This window comes from Nelusetta ayraudi, unplaced genomic scaffold (genome assembly GCF_046127955.1).
Source record: "Nelusetta ayraudi isolate G7.1 ecotype Tasmania unplaced genomic scaffold, CSIRO-AGI_Nayr_v1 ptg000155l, whole genome shotgun sequence".
NCBI lineage: Eukaryota > Metazoa > Chordata > Actinopteri > Tetraodontiformes > Monacanthidae > Nelusetta > Nelusetta ayraudi.
This window is the reverse complement of record NW_027466205.1, coordinates 507,690-524,470: the sequence shown is the minus strand read 5'-3', so window position 1 is coordinate 524,470 and position 16,781 is coordinate 507,690. Positions and strand designations below refer to the sequence as shown.

Here is a 16,781-nt window from a genome sequence, read left to right as displayed (position 1 = left end):
TTATCAAGTTTGTTTTCGTTTTTTTTTTTGAAAAGTTTCGCCGAGCGGTCGCGATCGCCAGCGCGCTGGGAACGCGTCTTCGTGACAATCAGCAAGGACGGAAAAAGAAGAAGGGGGGGGGGGAAACATCGAGCCTGGCAGCAAACTATGCAGACTTGTCGCATACCGAAGGACCTGTGAGCACTCGCAGGGCTCGGGTAGCTTTTAATGCGCAATTAAACAGCGCGGCAGTTGCGCTGCACGAGGCCTGAGAAGGAAATATAACAACGTGAAAAGCAGCTTTGCAGGGAGTTCTGATTTGAACAGAGCACCCAAGCCCGGCTCCTCTGGACCGCGCGCGGCCTCGCAGCTAAACGGGCAGAATGATTTATCACTTTGATCCTCAGCATGCTGACAAGGCGCTGAGAAATCTGGCGAGCTTGGGGGAAAAAAAAAAAGGGGAAAAAAAAAAAAAAAGCGCCTGCCGCCGGTCCTTCTCCCTCTGCATAGCGTCCAGCCAGGTCAAGCACCTCGCTGACCTCCTCGGGACAAAAAACAAAGCCTTTGAAAAGGCTTTGGGTGTCAAGGCACAGTATAGAGAAGATGAATCGGTTGGTCTCATTTCGACCCAAACAAGTCCCAGGAGAGAGGGAGAGGGGAGGGATTTTTGGGCAGAGGCCAAGGCAAAAAAAAAAAAAATTAAAAAGAAATATGCAAAAGTATATCATATCAAGTCAGGAATATAATTTAAGGGGTCCCTTTCCATTGCTGCCTTTTGCTGCTTTCTTGTGGTTTGGAAACGACCCGTTTCATCAGGCTTACTATTTACTTTGCTGCAGATCAAATGTTCCCGAAGGAATGCCGTTTCATGCTACTCGTAACTTCAGGAGACCTCGGTGGAGCAGCCCTTGGAAACATTTTCAAAAAAGTATATTTACCGTCTGTTGACAGCCTCCGTGAGATCCCTGCTAAAATGCGTCGATGTGCGTTGAGATCATTCGGATGGCGGGGGGAGGGGGGGGGGGCCAAAAAAAGGTTAAATGAGCGCCGGGTTGGGGCGTTGTTACTTATCTAGAGGTGGTGTGATCACCCTTTGTGACGTCAAAGGGCCTTATTTCTAGAATTTCACCTTTGAAGCGTGTGCATGCAGGAAAAAGGAAGTCATTTTTTTTGTCCATCCCAGAAGAGGTCCCTGGCCAGGCCTCAGACTCGCACATTGTTTGGAATTTGCAAGGATCGTGACAGAATACGGGGACACTTCAAAGCAAGCCTCGCGGCAAGGTTTCTGCCCCTCCGCCCCCCCCACCCAAAAACAACCTCTTCCTGTGTAATAATCGATAATTCTGAGAGACGGCTGGATTCACACCGTCTTTGTGTCGTTCGTTCACTGTACGGACCAGGGGGCAACAGCCAAAGTCAAAGGAGATAAGGCTGGTTGAGTGACCGCACAGCCAAGGCCGCAGCGCGACAAAAACAGACGGGCAAACCTGGGAACCGTGCGTGTGTGTGTGTGTGTGTGTGTGTGTGTGAGTGGCGGTGACAGCGATATTGTGTACACATGGGAGTCGACTGGCAGACCGAGGCCCTTTCACAAATCCCCTTTTGGCTGCGTTTTGTGCGACATCCGACGTTTCACAAGGCCACCAGCTCAGCTTCTTTCTTTTTTTAAATTGTTTTTCGGGGGGGGGGGAACCGCGCGCGGCAGCCGTGGCGGAGCTGCGAGGACAGGGCGTTGGTGTCGTCGCACGTAAGAGACGTGTCACGGCTCACGTGTGCGGCTGCGGTGGGGAAAAAAAAATCCCTTTCTGTGGCAACAGCTTGCCACACTTCAGAAACACATTCGCCGTACAAAGGCTTCAAGTCGGTGCCTGTCCCTTTCCGTCAAAAGAGAGGCGATGTGATTCCTTGAAAGGTGCACTGAAGTTGCTAAAAAAAACAAAACGGTGAGGAAACAAAGCAGCAGCGCTCCAGGAGAGTGATTAAGCGCTAATCTTGCTATGTTTGAGGAAATTACCTTTGGAGTTGAAAACGTCCTTCAGCTGCAGCAGAGCATCGGCGAACTTCCGCACGTCGCTGACCAGCTGCATGATGTAGTTGGGGTCCGAGGCGGGCACGTCCGGCCCTTCCGAGCTCACCGAGTCGCCCTTGGGAACTCTGCCCGGCAACCGGGGGCCCGGACTGGCGTTTCCCCCCGCCGAGCTGCCGCTGGAGCTGGAGAACCTGGAGATGCCCATTGAGAGTTTGGTTCCGCCGCTTCCGCTTCCGCCGCCGCCGCCGCCGCCACCTCCAGACCCTGCGGCTGTACTCTGGCGCAACATGGCAGCAAGCATCTCTGATCAGTCCTGAGGCCCTCGGGGGCCCTGACGGTCGATATCTCTCGAGTCAGATCCGTTTCTTCCACCCGGGACTGCACAAACCGCTGGATCCTGGAGAGCAAAAAAAAAAATCAAGAGAGACTGTCAAAGGAGGCGAGGACAGTGAGTCAGATGGCCGCTAACGGTTCTGCTGCAGATGTCAGCTGGACCCTCTCAAACCAACACAGCTCACTTTGTTGACTCGCTCAATTTCTGTTAAATTGGCAACAACAACAACAACAACAACAACAACAACAAAACGAGTGAGGAGAAACTTTCAACTCCACCAAAAGTGAAAAGGTGTATGAGGCTGGACAAGTTCCTGGACATAACTGATAGGTATACAGCATGTTTGAAGCATATGCGAGGATTAATTCACTCATTCGTTGGTGCTCCGAAGAGCCTCCGTTATTCTCGCTGTTGTGACAGAAATTAAAAAAAAAACAACAAAAAAAAACACGAAGACGGCGTGACGATGGATGGAACATGCTTCGTGTAGGCTCCGTGTCTGTCAGGTGACACAGTAAAGATGTGTACACGTTAAATGCAGGTCAAACGTGGTGGCCTTGCTTTCTGTCACCTGTGGTGAAGGGTATTTTATCACACAGTGGACCGCTAACAGCGCGGTTACACGCAGGGGTCAGTGTTTGTCTCAGCAACATCAAGGTGCATGCGTACACAATTAAAGGGAAATAGTGTGGGGGGGTTTTGAACAGAAGGGACATTTAACTGCCCTTAATTCCACGTAGATCCACGGTAGTAGCAAATGTAAATCTTACTCTTGGACAAAAGTATGCTAGGAGCCTAGTGGAAACACAACCGAACGGATCCTGCGGATTCTAACGTTCATGTGTGTATAGGTATGCCGATAAGTAGGGTCGGGGTGGGGGAAAAAAAAACTACACTTCCGAGTCATTTCTTCCACTCGCATAAGTAAAGTTAAGCTGCATTTTATCGAAATATTTCACTTTAAACGAGTGAAGAGCTAACTTTCAGGGGCGGTCCGGACGCATCGCGAGCCCCCAAAATGTCAGATATAATTCAATAACGGCCGCGCAAATCCCGGACAATTCAAGCAACTTTACCCACCAGGCCGTTGGTCTTCAAACATTTCAACAGAAACAAACCCGCGACGCGGAACGGACAATCGGGCCGGATCAGCAGAAAGAATAATCCAAAAATCGCCGCGTTATCCGTATCTTCTCCCGGGAGCTCTTCACTCTCCGGCGGCTCTGTTCACTGTGTTGCACCGCCTCCTCCTCCCTCCATGTGATTCGGGCTCCAACTCTGTCTGTGTGTGAGTGTGTGCGTACGCAACCGTGTGCGTGTGTGTGTGTGTGTGTGTGTGTGTGTGTGTGTGTGTGTGTGTGTGTGTGTGTGTGTGTGTGTGTGTGTGTGTGCTTGCGCGCGCGCGCGCAACAAGTGTCCATACAACGTAGTAAGCGACAACTGAATGTTGGCATCCGGCTGCGCTTTTCAAAATAAACGCACCGGCGAGGCGTTCACTGATTTGCTGTCTGAAAACATCGAGGAATTTAAGGTAGTAAATAACTGAAAAACGAAGACACTTAACAATACGCCACCACTACTCAAGAAACATGTTCAGTTAATTTAGGGACATCCGAAGTAAAACGTTATACATTTAAGTGAGAACTTCAAGACATGCTAATTTGAGGTTGAAAAAAAAATCATTTAAATCGCGATATCGTAGTTAGATACTTATTGTGATCGCCTAACCTAACCAGTAACTTCCGGACAAGGAAATACTTACCTAACCAAAATTTGTTATAACAGTCATTGTTGACGAGGATAGACTCATGTACACGTCCAATAGCAGTGTGGTTAGCATTGAACCTGTAAAATTAAAATGTAAGCTTTTCTTTTTTTTCTTTTTTTTTTTTTGTAATAGTATACATACAACTATGTTATTTTATTTCAAATATAGCTTACCTGTGAGCGTTTTCTTCACACCATACTCTCCAAAAAAGGTATTTACTGCCCTTCAGTGGTAAAGACGAGGAGCTGCAGCGAATTATACATTTGTCTTTTCTAGCAAGTGATATCTTCAAAATAAAAGTTAACAAACTACAGCAACAAAGTTCTCTTCACGATGACAATGATTGAGCTCTTGCCAGTGTAACATTACATATTTGCACATTATAAGACGTCATAAAGGTTTCTTGGGTCTATCCATATATGAATACGAAGATATGAAATCCATTGAATGGAATAAGGAAACATTGATGTGAGGTTTGTGTTGTATGTGGGTATGATGAGAAACTATGGCCATAGTTCAGTTAAATACGCCACAATTCCGTAGTGTCGTGGTGAAGTCACAAAAGGAAGCGTTCTTTTTTTGTAAGTCTGAGACAAAGAACGTCATGTCTTTTATTTTGAAACACAAGCGGCGGATGGGGCACTGTCCATACTCTTCCTGATATGCGCAATGATTTGAAATTGATCGTGGAACGCGCTGGTCTAGTTGAATTTTGTGTTTTCGGTCTGTTGTTCGCCACTGACGGGAGCAAAAGTGATGCCGTGCTGGTGATCCGGACACTTGGCTTCGGTCAGTCATGAGTTCTTCCGAGAGCAACCCTGCTGGAGGAATGCATGGGCTTCTCCTCAGACTTCATGCAGCACTCTCCGAAGAAGACAGCCGAGCCGCGGCTCTGACCTGTCACGACATCGTCGGTGACTTGGGGCACGAATGTATGCTAGTGACAACCGAGAATGAACTTGGTAAGACCCTCAAAGTTACGTCTATCAAAAACACCCATGTCTCACTTCAAGGCACAGCGCTACCGCCCCGAGCCCCATTCACAAACTCTAATATTTATGTTAATTATGCTTTTGCGACAACACCGGGTGACAAATGTTGTATTTCATGGATGTGGACGAATTAGTTTGTCTATTCGGCACTCGTTAAATCGTTCAATACCGTCTGCAACCTCTTGTATTTGCTTTGCTAACAGGTTCAGCTTCGTTGACTTTTGCGCCAAAACTCAGTGTTGTTGGGAGTAACTGCGCTGCCATCTAACCACGTTGTTCCTAAACTGTAATTTAAAAAATATTCCCTCAATCCCATCCATTCATCCCGTATTTTAATTTAATTTAATAGTGAAACTATTTCCTGACGATGAAGAATTGCTTTTAACATTGCAGTATTAACTCGTAATAATTAAAGTTTACAGATGCCGTGACACACTTCTGATTTCACTTTTGGCATTGTGCCAAAAAAAAGAAGGAAAAAAAAAAGAATTCACAGTCATCATTGTGCAAATGAACTAATTACTTTAGTGTGCAAAACTGATTTTTGCCTTGTGTGTCCGTCTTTATTCCGAAGCCTTGCAGACGTCACTGTTGTTCTCGAAGGACTATGGACTGCTCAGCTTCCTCAGGAAGTCCCTCGGATCACGGGCATCAGAGGAGGTGAATTTCTCGTAATTGGCATTGTAGTGATAGATCACAACAGTGCAATACTCTACAAAGTTCCCTGCGGTGACCTACAACATTTCTCTTTCAGCTTCGGGACACCCGAGTGGAGGTCTTGTTCTTTTTGGAGAAGTTCTTGGACAGGGTCTCGCCTAGAGTCAAAGGATGGGAGAAGACTTACGCTATTGACATTCGAGTGAGTGCAGACAGACTTCAGAAGTATCCACAGCAAAATGTGTAGGAATTGTGAAAGTCAGTCTGTCAACCACAATGTTGTAAGTCCATGCAACGCCTCTCTTCCTGCAGGACGTATGCATGGCTGTGTACACGAAGGAAAAAATAGCTAAAAGTAAATCTGCAGCCCTGGAGCTCCTCGTTAAGGTCGGCAGCCGGCGTTATCTTCTGCAATTTATTTTATTTATTTTTTTCATAATCGCCTCAAAACTGCAAGGAAACTGAATGTGACGCCCCCTGCAGGTTCTCCAAATAACGAGGGCTTCGAGCGTGGCCTCAGAGCTTAGAATCAGTGACGTGTTCAACAAATTTTATGGGGAGCTCGGCCAGAAAAGCAAGCTGCCAGATTCTGGTGAGTCCACATTGAAGCAAAAAAACAAAAGAAAACACAGTTGTGCTGTGCTGCCATTTTGTAAGTGATATTTTTTATTTTTTTTTACAATTACGGACACACACGTTGCTTGTTTTTGTTACAGTGCTTGGCAAAATCTACGAGCTGCTCGGGGTCCTTGCCGAGGTTCACCCCAGCGACATGGTCAACAACTCGGACAAACTGTACAAAGCCTACCTGGGAGAGTTAAAAGAACAGGTGGGCTGACGTGACGGCGGCGGCATAAACGGAAATCTTGGTTCTCTCGTGTTTTAACGCTCATCGAAAACGAACCTTGTGTCCAGATGACGTCGTCGACAAAGGAGCCGAAACTCTTAGTGGTGGCGGGATGCCTGCGGGGGACCACCGCGCTCATGGTCAACTTCACGAAAACCACAGAAGAAGGTTGGACGTTCTGCGGAATCCATTTTATCCCACACGTTTATCTCTGTTCATTGCCCTCTTCTCAGTGAAGCTGATGTTTTTTTGTTTCAGACCCCCAAATGTCCAAGGATATTTTTCAGTACGCCCTCAAAGCGATCACCCCAAAGGTAAATATCTCTGCGCATACAAGTTTTTTGTTTTGTTAGATCAAAAGTTTTTTAAACCAAATATATTAAAGTGACAAATCCCTGAACTAAAATGCTTTTTTTTTAAAAAAAAAAAAAAAAACAACTTTATTGTAGATGGAAATAAATCGCTACGCTGTCACGTATGGTAAGACTTCTACATCACTCGTAATGTCAGGGTAAACCACCAGGATGACAAACATCATTCTGCCTTTCTCGCAAAATAGCCGGGCTCCACATGCTGGCCAGACACGCTGCCCAGTTCAGCAGCTGTCTCATGGACCACTACAGGGTGCTGTTCGACGTCATGTCCAAGCTCTGCGGCCACATCAACGGCGAGATGAAGAAGACGAGCTACTACGCGCTGGAGGCCTTTCTCAAACAGGTAGAAACTTTGAGGAATTTTAGTCGCGTCAGCGTCATAGATTCCAGCTGAAGTGCTTCACGCGACGCCTCTCTCATTTCCCGCCAGGTCGCGATACTGCTGGCCAGAGACATCGACGAACACAAAGACAAGTTGAAGTTCTTCATGCAGAAGTTCTGCGGCATCATCAAAACCATGGACTCCACGCACAAAGAGCTGTCCATCGCCATCCGAGGATACGGATTCTTCGCAGCCGTGCGTTTATCCGCATGCGTGTGTAGCCTGCTTGTGCCGTGCACGTCGTGCCAACGCCATTTCATCACAAAATCTTCCTTTATTCCCGTAGCCGTGCAAGGAAGTTTGCCCGCAGGACGTGGACTTGATGTACACGGAGCTGATCCAGCGGTGCAAGCAGATGTACCTGACCGAGTCGGACGGAGACGACGACAGCTTCTACCAGCTGCCCAGCTTCCTGGACTCCATCGCCAGCGTCTTGGTTCACCTGGACAAGGTGAGAGACCATAACTGAAAACTCTACAATCAGAAGATTTGCGATGAATCGCGTTTCAGTTCACAGTCGTTCTGTCAGCCGTTTTAAATGTGTTTTGTATTGCGGTCTATTGGAGAAATGCTTTTTGTGCCCATGGGATTTTTTTTAATGCTGCAGTACCTCGAGTGGCCACTGGGAAAAATCATCCCGCCGCCATTTTGCCAGTCCGGTAACCTGTTCTTATAATACAAAAAAAACAAACGCTGGAACCTCCTCGCCACCTCTCCAGGTCCCAGAGGTGTACACACCGCTGCTGGAGCGCCTCCTTGTGGTGCAGATCGACAACTTCCCTCAGTACAGCGAGCGGATGCAGACCGCCTGCTGCAGGTCCATCCTGAAGGTGCTGGTGGCCATGGCCTCCAAAGGGCCCGTCCTGTGGAGTTTCATCAGCTCAGTGGGTATGTTGAACGTGAACTGCGAGGAAATTTCAAAGGTGTCGTTGAGGTGCGATGACGGCTGAAAACTCCTTTTTGGCTCTCTTTCCAGTGCACCAGGGTTTGATTCGAGTCTGCTCCAAACCCATCACCCTTGCCGAGGTCAGGATTATGCTTTTAAATGCTGTTTTCATCTGCAAAAATCAACCACTATTCCACATAAAAGCTGACTTTTTAAAGATAAACGTATTTAACTGCTCTTATCTATTTCTCTGTTTATTGGGTTCAGGATAAAGCCGGCAGTGCCTCGGAATCCTCTGAAATCCGTGTTGGAAAGTGGAAAGTTCCATCAAGTCAAGACTATCTTGTTCTGTTCAAGAGCTTCCTGGATTGTGATCAGCTAAAGGTCAAGTTTTATAGTTTGTCTGATTGGAGCACTCGTTTACGTGCACTCTAAAGCCGCATTCAGACTGCCTGCCAAAATCCGATTTTCAGCCCGTCCAGATTGAAACCGGATGGCTCTGTTGTAGTCTGAACAGCCACAAATCACATGGAATCCGATTTTTGCAAAACGGATGGAAAACGCCTTCGGCAGGCAGTTTCCAATCGCATTTGGACAGATGCGTCTCAGTGTGAACCGATGGGTTTTGACTGAATGTGGAGATGGCTCCATTCAAGCCAAGCTGCAGGGCAACAGGTGCCGCTGTCGCAACTGTATGACGTCACATACTACACGGCCCATGGTCCAATCTGAACATAGCCAGATCCCATTTGGACACTTGCTAAAAACAGTGTGGACAGTCAGTCCTAAAAATGGGATTTGAGAGGTAATCTGATTTGAATCGGATTCGCCTGCAGTCTGAACGCAGCCTTAGAAACAGATCGGGTCGATGGCGGAGCATCAAGTCTGTCATTTCCAAATCAAAGCCATCTCTTGCGCATACATCATGGTGTTTTGTATTTTTTTTTTTCGCAAGGGTTATTTTTTTTAATCTTGTGTGCACGTTCAATGTTCCCCCTGCAGGACACGGGATTTTTAGACGCCGCTTTCGAAAGTCAGAATGCTGCCCTGACGCCTTTGAGCCGCCTCCTCTACGACGAGGTGGTGAAATCGATTCTCCGCATCGTGGAGAAGTTGGACTTGTCCGTGCAGAAGGTGACAACGGGAGAAGAGGTGAGACGCCGTGCCCTCCGCAGCGGTCCGTCACGTCGGCATTCACGGAATGCTGCTCGGAGACGACGCGCTGTGCTCCTCAACCTCTGTAGCTTCAGCCGCGATTCTCTTCCCGTACACGAATTAACCCCGGGTTCCCGTCCGTCAGACTCCAGACGACGCAGCTCACGTCCTGCCCTCCTCGGACCCCACGGCTCACCTGCTGCCAAGCAAGATTAAAGATTTCACCGCCTTCATTAACCTCGTCGACTTCTGCAGGTAACAGATGCGAGACGCGGACGCACCGACGCTCCGTCCCGACTGCTTAAACGCCTCACGGACAGCGTCCCCCCCACCCCGCCTTTTTCTTTTTTTATCCGCCCACAGTGAGTTGCTGTTGAAGACACACGTGGAATACTTCCAGTCTTGGGTGTATCCCCTGAGCCACGAGCTCATCCTTCACTCCATACGGAATCCGCTCGTCAGCGGCTTCTACAAGCTGCTGTCCGTCGCCATGAGGGTGGCCAAGAAAATCAGATACTACCAGGTATGATGTTCATTTGGAGGAAGGAAGACACTGGTGGGTGTTGAATTCTAAAAGTAAATGCATCCAACAAAAGTCTAAGAAACCGATTTCGTCTTTTTTTTTTGACAGGGTGTTGGTCTGAAAAGTTCAACGTCAACGCAGAGCGACACGGTGAAGAGTGCTTGCTTTGCACTCTTCTCCAAGTTCGGCAAAGAGGTGGGCGTTGTTTCGAAAATTGCCAACAGTCATAAACTCCTTGACGGAAAACACAGTTTTAATGGCTGCGATTGACGGCGCGTTTCCTCTCAGGTGTGCGTGAGGATGAAGCAGTACAAGGACGAGCTGATGGCGTCCTGTTTGACCTTCGTCCTCTCGCTCCACCACAACATCATAGCTCTGGACATCAAGGCCTACAGTCCTGCGCTCGAGGTCGGGTCGTTGTTCTTTGGGTTTTTTTCTGAAATAGCTAAAAAAAAAAAAATGCTGAGATGTTCAGAGAATTATTAAAAAGCAATATGAGTCATTAATGATCAATTAAGGTCTTGAGGAGAGATTTAAAGTTCTGCAATGAGTCCGAGTTCCTGATGGGTTCCTGAAGGCTCGGTCCCACAAAGTCCGGTGCTTAGTGCGGGTGATGGGCGTGGGGAGGTTTGAGTCAGCGGAGCGGAGGTGACGGGTGGGACGGTGTTGTTGGAGAAGGTTGTGGAGGTAAGGAAGGGCCAGGTTATGGGAGGGACTTGCAGGTGAGGAGCTGAATGGGAGGAGATAATGCTAAACATAGCATCGTCAGTATTGATGATGTTGTAGCTGACAGCCATCCAAAATCTTCCCGTTCAGAACATCACTGACAACAGCATAGGAAGATGAATCTCTTTGCTGAGCTAATCTCTAAATTTCCGCTGGCCCTTCAGGTGGCGTTAAAGCTGGGCCTGAGCCACGTCCCCCTGGCCAACGTGGCCCTGGACGCTCTGGAGGACTGGTCCTCCCACATCCCCCTGGAGACCATGCAGCCGTGCTACACGACAGTCCTACCGCTCCTGGACGGGTACCTGAAAAACACTTCAACCAGCTGTGAGTTCATCGGAGTCTTGATGTCGCAGTTCCGTCCGTGTTATCAGCTCTGCCTCATTCACCAAGAGCTTAAGTTGCGTGTTGTCGACTCCAGCCAAAGACGACAGCAGCTGGGAGGTGATGTCTTCGGTGTCCTCCACGAAAGAGAAGGGGCACAGCCGAGTGTTGACAAGACTCCTGAAAAAGTCCAACCAGCTCATGACGGTATGTAAAAAATGTTGTAGTTTACTTGTCTGTCCAGCAAGAGGGTGCACCGTCATCATTAATGAGGTTTAAAATATCTGTAAGATAAGGAAGCGCATTGCTGCCACCCTAGGAAAAAAAATCGTGACGCTTATCAAGAAATAACGCGATAGCTTCACATTATAACGTGAAAATTATCACGTAAAAACATGAGTTTCATGTTATAACGTGATACTGAGCCCTGTTTCTTTTTCTAGGATGGCAGCATTGCGATAAAGACATGCCTTCTAGGTTTTTTTTTTCTTTCTTTCTTTCTTTCTTTTTCTATCTTTTTTTTAATTGATGGCCTAAGAGTCTGACTCAAACTCTTTTGTGGACACAGGGAGATGCTCCTCTCATCGCAGTGAGGCTTCGTGTGGTGAAGTTGCTCGGCCACTTAGGCGGGAAGCTGAACAGGAACCTCGTGACGGGTAAGGAAAAAGAAGAAAATTCAACTTTAGCCAATCGGTCAGACAGCAGCGTTTCACGCCTTGGAGTTCCCTTCATGGCCCCTGTTTTTTCACACCAAGTGGTGTCATCAGAGGAGATGATGAAGAAATTTGTCGCCTGGGATTCGGAGAAGCGCCTCAGCTTCGCCGTCCCGTTCAGCGACATGAAGCCCGTCATCTACCTGGACCCCTTCCTGCCCCGCATCAGCGAGCTGGCCCTGTCCACCAGCGACAGACAGACTAAAGTATAAAGTCCTCTATTTTGCACATTCGTTGGATATTTGATATGTCCTATTGAATATCTGGGTTGATTTCTCCCCTGCGCTCGATGCAGGTTGCCGCCTGCGAGCTGCTCCACAGCCTGGTGGTCTACATGGTCGGCAAGAGCGCCCAGATGGTCGAAGGGGAGACGAGCTTGCCGCCGATGTACAAACTGCACAAGAGGCTGTTCCCCGTGCTGCTGCGCCTGGCCTGCGATGTGGACCAGGTGCGTGCGGTGGAGGATGTCGGATTTTTTTGGTTTTGTCTTTGCAAAGATTCTGATTTGCAAAAGTCTGTTAGATTGCAGTCTAACGGACCTATTTTGTTTTTTTAAGGAACCATTATCAAAGGTTTTTGTCCTTTTACGTACACACAGTCCTTTTCCCAACTCATGCACTTTTCGTTGAGTTCAGTTTTGTGAGTTTATTTCGGCCGTTTTTCAATATTGTACATCGGCTGAAGACTTTGCTTATTTTGCCGACCCTTCTTACATTGATAAGATAGGAGAAAGAGAGAACAAGATGAAATAATAGTAATTATAATTATAATTTGTAACAACGATAACAATAGTAATACTACTAATAGTACGACTTATGTTCATCATTTTGTTTTGTATTTACCAATGAGCTTATTTCTCAATGTTGCTTTGAACATATAACAGTAACTTGTGATTTCTTGCCTCCCTCTCCTCTCCAGGTTACCAGGCAGCTCTTTGAACCTCTGGTCATGCAGCTGATTCACTGGTTCACAAACAACAAGAAGTTTGAGAGCCAGGACACAGTGGCTGTGCTGGAGGCCATTATGGTAAACTGGGACGGCTCCGAATGAAAAAACATGCACAAACTCCCTAAAACCTTTGTCTACGTCACATCAAAACTGGTCTTTTCCGCCTCCACAGGACGGCGTGGTGGACCCGGTGGACAGCACCCTGCGGGACTTCTGCGGCCGCTGCATCGAGGAGTTCGTCAAGTGGTCCATCAAGCAGACGAGCCCCCGGCAGCAGGAGAAGAGCCCCGCCAACATGAAGTCCCTGTTCAAGCGCATCTACAGCTTGGCCCTCCACCCCAGCGGCTTCAAGAGGCTCGGCGCCGCCCTGGCGTTCAACAGCATTTACAGGCTGTTCAGGTCTGCAGAGCTTTTTTTGGACTTTTTTTGGACATGTGACAGCATGTTTTACGGGAAAGAAAATACAACAGATTAAATTCCTGCCTCTCTCCGCAGGGAGGAAAGTGCTTTGGTGGACCAGTTTGTCTTCGAGATTCTGGTCGTATTTGTCGAAAGTTTGAGTCTTGCCCACTCTGATGAACCATCCATGGGTAATTTTTTTCTCCATTATTTCACGATTAGTACACTTGGACTTTTACACATTGGTGGAGCAAGGTTTTCAGATACAGCTTAAATTTTACTCAATCCCATTCTTTATTTATTTAATTTTTTTTTGCTGCATCAAAGGCACACAAACAAATGGAAATTATTTTGCTGTTTATTGTTGAGAATACAAAATACCAAATCCAAATTCTTGGGACAACATCTTGCTGAAACATAAAGTTCTGAGGTGAATGGAACACTGCATGTGCAGCACAGTCTGCACAAAAATATATACTGTGCACTGAAATACAGTACATGCATCGAAATGCATGAGGTGTCCAAAAACATTATTGGAGTTTCACAACAATGTCAATGATCATGTTTTCATCAGTAGATATGCAGGAAAAAATAAAAATCATATTTTCTTTCCCCAATGTTTCGGGAATTTTTAAAATGTGAAGATAAGCCACGTTTACTTGTAGGAACACTGCAGCAGTGCGGCAGCGCCATCGACCACCTGAAAAGAATCATCACGCACAAGGCCTCCAGTCTCAATCAGCCGAGCGCTAAAAGGCGCATCCCAAGGTTTATTTTTTATTGTTTATTTTATTTCTAGTCATGTTTCTTTCAACAAGACGCCTTTTGCCGAGGTTGCGGTGAACGACTCTCACAAACTCTCTGCTCTCCCCACAGGGGCTTCCCCACTGACGAGAAGCTCCGCCTCTCTGACGTGGTTCTGTGGCTCCTGGAGCAGTGCGGCCGCCCTCAGACCGAGTGCCGCCACAAGTGCATGGCGCTCCTCTACGAGTTCATCCCCCTCCTGCCAGGTGAGCCGCCAGCGCGGGCGCAGCAACGTCGACCTGCATGTGTGAAAAAAAACTTCCTTGGGAATCTGAGATCGACTCAGACTGTCGGCTCCTTTAAATCAGGGCTAAAAACCCGATTGTGTTCTGAAGCGCATTGCATTCACTGGATAAAAAAAAAAAATCTAATGATCTAATGTCTGATATCATGCACTTTGAATTACCCTTGTGCCGCACAAATAAACTTGGGCTCGCTTGCGACCCCCAGGGAACAAATCCTCTCCCCAGTGGGTGGAGGCCATGGTGAACGAGCGAGGAGTGGCCTTCCTGATCTCCCGCTTCGAGGGCGGGGGTCTCCTCTCGCAGCCCACCCTCGGGCACCTGACGGGCTCGTTCAGCGTCAGGGCCACCCTGCAGTGGATGGACGTGCTGCTGGCCGCCCTGGACTGCTACAACACCTTCATCAGCCTGCACATCATCAAGCCCAACCTCGTCTTCGGTAGGCGCCGTGACCGAAGAGGATCTTCCTCTCGCGAGCGCGAAGAAAAAAAAACAAAGTTGTTGTTTTTTTTTTGTCCCCGTCCAGGCTCGGAGGAGAAGTCCAGCTTCCTGAAGGCCGTGCGTTTCTTCCTGAGCGAGCTGGCTGCTCGCGACCTGGCCGCCGCCGAAAGCTGCTTCCCGCTGGGCGAGAGGACGTCCCACTTCAGCCCGCGGGAGGTGGACCAGTACAACTTCAGCAAGTGCACCATCATCGTGCGCCTGCTGGAGTTCGGCACCATGGTTCTCGTCAAAGGAGACCGGCAATTTTGGAAGGTGATCGAACGCAAGCAGTTTCTCTTTGGGTTTTTTTTTTTTGTTTGTTTTTTGTGACATTTTTTAAAAAATTTTTTTAATCTGATTCACAGCTGCTGGAACAGGACATTTTGATCCCGGCATTTTTCGAGCTGGCGGCGCTGGTGGTGTGCAAGCCGTCCTCCGTGGGCTTCAACATGGCCGACGTGGAGGTGATGAAGAACCTCCCCGAAGTGTGCGTCCCCGCGCTCAAGGCGCTGCTCGCCTCGCCGTACCGCGCCAACATCGAAGGCAGCCTGCGGACGAAAATTTCACACCAAAGGTGAAGGCATTTGACCTTTACACAAATTAAAACACAGAGGTTTTGGTTGTTTTGTTTTTTGTTTTTTTTAAGGAAACGGTTGTTGATTGACCTTTTTGTTTTCGAGGGAGTTGGTTAAAACGTTGTTTTTCCACGCGCTTGTTCGGCAGTGTGGAGGAGTTGTGCGCCGTGGACCTCTTCAACTGCGGCGCTCTGAGCCACCATGACCGTATGGAGATGGTTCTCTCGTCCTGCAAGCAGATCCACAAGGCCGACATGCTGAGCTCCATTCTGCACAGCCAGGTACCCCAGAAAAAGCCGCGGATGTCTTTGTCCCCTTTCATACTTTGCTCTCTATTATTAGAATTGAATTGGATTGTATTGTATTGAATTGAATTGGATTGAATTGAAAAGAACTTTATTGTCATTGCATCTGAATACATTAACAGGGGTGTCAAACTCAAATACACAGTGGGGCCAAAATGTAAAACTTGGACAAAGTTGCAGGCCAACATTGATATTTATTGAAAAATTTGAATATGGAACAATAACTAACGTAATATTGCACACATGCGAAATTGAATTACAACTTTAAAACAAAACTAATCAAAATAAATAAAAATGTAAGTTACAATCTAGAAAAATCCTCTTTTATTTGCGGCCTTCTGATTCAGATTTCGACCTTTTTCCACAGGCTAATAATGAATTTAAAAACTAAATGACAACAATGGACCAATGAAGTCCTAATAATGGCCTTTAGTGAACGCGCTGTCCTGTGTCAAAATGACATGCACATCAGTTCAGTTCAGTTTTTCCAGAATGTTGCTCCACTTTCTGTGGTCTCTCTTCTCTCTCTCCGGTCCAGAGCGCCACCTACGCCGGAACCATCAGCTCCCGCCTTCTGATGACGGTGTACAAGGGCATTGCCCCCGGCGAGGAGAGGAAGGCTCTCCCCTCCTTGGACGTCAACACCAAGCGGCTGGCCGACGGGCTGCTGCAGCTCGCCTTCTCCCTCAGTCAGCAGGTCAGTGCTGCGGTAAAACGGATCAACCGGATCGCCTCCCGCATGTCACATTTTGATCTCTGCCGCCTCCAGCTTCACCTCCTGTCTTTTCTTCTGCGACCCTTTCTCTAATCCACAGTAGGGAGGCAAATTATCGATTCATTCTTTAATCGTCAGTCGATTGACCTTATCGATCGATTAACAATTAATTGATAAGCTACGGTTTTTCCTGAGAACCTGAATTTCACAATGAAAAATGTGTTCACGCATTATTTTACCTTTAAATAATGTTGAGGGTCCTATGTGACCCATTTTTACATTAGAGAACAGTATGAACAGCCTAAACATTTATCCTCCGACTTTAACTTGACTTATAACGGATCACATTTCAACTTTTCTTTTTAAAAAAAGTTGAAACTTGTTCTGGGTATATTATGACCATCACAGGATCTGCAGGTGAATCGCTCTTTCCTTCCACAACACTGTTATAATGATATTACACTACCTGTGTGAAAAATGTCCGATTAATTGTGACTAATTCAATTTAGTCGATTAAATTTTTAATCGACAATTAATCGATAATCAGTGAATTGTTAACATAGCATAGGTATACAAACTCTGGCCAAATTTGGCCCGCAGTGTAAATCTATTTGGCCCGCGAGGTCA

The 16,781-nt window shown here is 47.3% G+C and overlaps 2 protein-coding genes across 3 annotated transcripts in view; one reads left to right on the top strand and one right to left on the bottom strand.

Moving 5' to 3' along the window:
- arhgap29a (Rho GTPase activating protein 29a) overlaps window positions 1-3,586 on the bottom strand; it is a 33,277-nt gene extending 29,691 nt beyond the window's left edge. For both annotated transcript variants that reach the window (XM_076013680.1, XM_076013681.1), the window contains exons 1-2: window positions 3,423-3,586; window positions 1,994-2,405 (exon numbers count right to left, since the gene is read on the bottom strand). In XM_076013680.1, the coding sequence (XP_075869795.1) occupies window positions 1,994-2,309 (316 nt within the window). In that variant the 5' untranslated portion in view covers window positions 2,310-2,405; window positions 3,423-3,586. The remainder of the gene's footprint in view (window positions 1-1,993; window positions 2,406-3,422) is intronic.
- Window positions 3,587-4,760: 1,174 nt separating this feature from the next.
- prkdc (protein kinase, DNA-activated, catalytic subunit) overlaps window positions 4,761-16,781 on the top strand; it is a 29,112-nt gene continuing 17,091 nt past the window's right edge. The window contains exons 1-35 of the mRNA XM_076013678.1: window positions 4,761-5,072; window positions 5,677-5,762; window positions 5,857-5,961; window positions 6,072-6,146; window positions 6,243-6,351; window positions 6,476-6,588; window positions 6,675-6,774; window positions 6,865-6,920; window positions 7,056-7,086; window positions 7,166-7,323; window positions 7,411-7,557; window positions 7,649-7,813; window positions 8,082-8,250; window positions 8,339-8,388; window positions 8,516-8,632; window positions 9,251-9,400; window positions 9,549-9,658; window positions 9,767-9,926; window positions 10,035-10,121; window positions 10,215-10,334; window positions 10,817-10,976; window positions 11,071-11,180; window positions 11,542-11,629; window positions 11,729-11,892; window positions 11,982-12,134; window positions 12,605-12,712; window positions 12,807-13,033; window positions 13,130-13,224; window positions 13,699-13,801; window positions 13,910-14,043; window positions 14,288-14,518; window positions 14,606-14,832; window positions 14,925-15,133; window positions 15,283-15,415; window positions 15,978-16,136. Coding sequence (XP_075869793.1) covers window positions 4,907-5,072; window positions 5,677-5,762; window positions 5,857-5,961; window positions 6,072-6,146; window positions 6,243-6,351; window positions 6,476-6,588; window positions 6,675-6,774; window positions 6,865-6,920; window positions 7,056-7,086; window positions 7,166-7,323; window positions 7,411-7,557; window positions 7,649-7,813; window positions 8,082-8,250; window positions 8,339-8,388; window positions 8,516-8,632; window positions 9,251-9,400; window positions 9,549-9,658; window positions 9,767-9,926; window positions 10,035-10,121; window positions 10,215-10,334; window positions 10,817-10,976; window positions 11,071-11,180; window positions 11,542-11,629; window positions 11,729-11,892; window positions 11,982-12,134; window positions 12,605-12,712; window positions 12,807-13,033; window positions 13,130-13,224; window positions 13,699-13,801; window positions 13,910-14,043; window positions 14,288-14,518; window positions 14,606-14,832; window positions 14,925-15,133; window positions 15,283-15,415; window positions 15,978-16,136 — 4,575 coding nt within the window. The 5' untranslated portion in view covers window positions 4,761-4,906. The remainder of the gene's footprint in view (window positions 5,073-5,676; window positions 5,763-5,856; window positions 5,962-6,071; window positions 6,147-6,242; window positions 6,352-6,475; window positions 6,589-6,674; window positions 6,775-6,864; window positions 6,921-7,055; window positions 7,087-7,165; window positions 7,324-7,410; window positions 7,558-7,648; window positions 7,814-8,081; window positions 8,251-8,338; window positions 8,389-8,515; window positions 8,633-9,250; window positions 9,401-9,548; window positions 9,659-9,766; window positions 9,927-10,034; window positions 10,122-10,214; window positions 10,335-10,816; window positions 10,977-11,070; window positions 11,181-11,541; window positions 11,630-11,728; window positions 11,893-11,981; window positions 12,135-12,604; window positions 12,713-12,806; window positions 13,034-13,129; window positions 13,225-13,698; window positions 13,802-13,909; window positions 14,044-14,287; window positions 14,519-14,605; window positions 14,833-14,924; window positions 15,134-15,282; window positions 15,416-15,977; window positions 16,137-16,781) is intronic.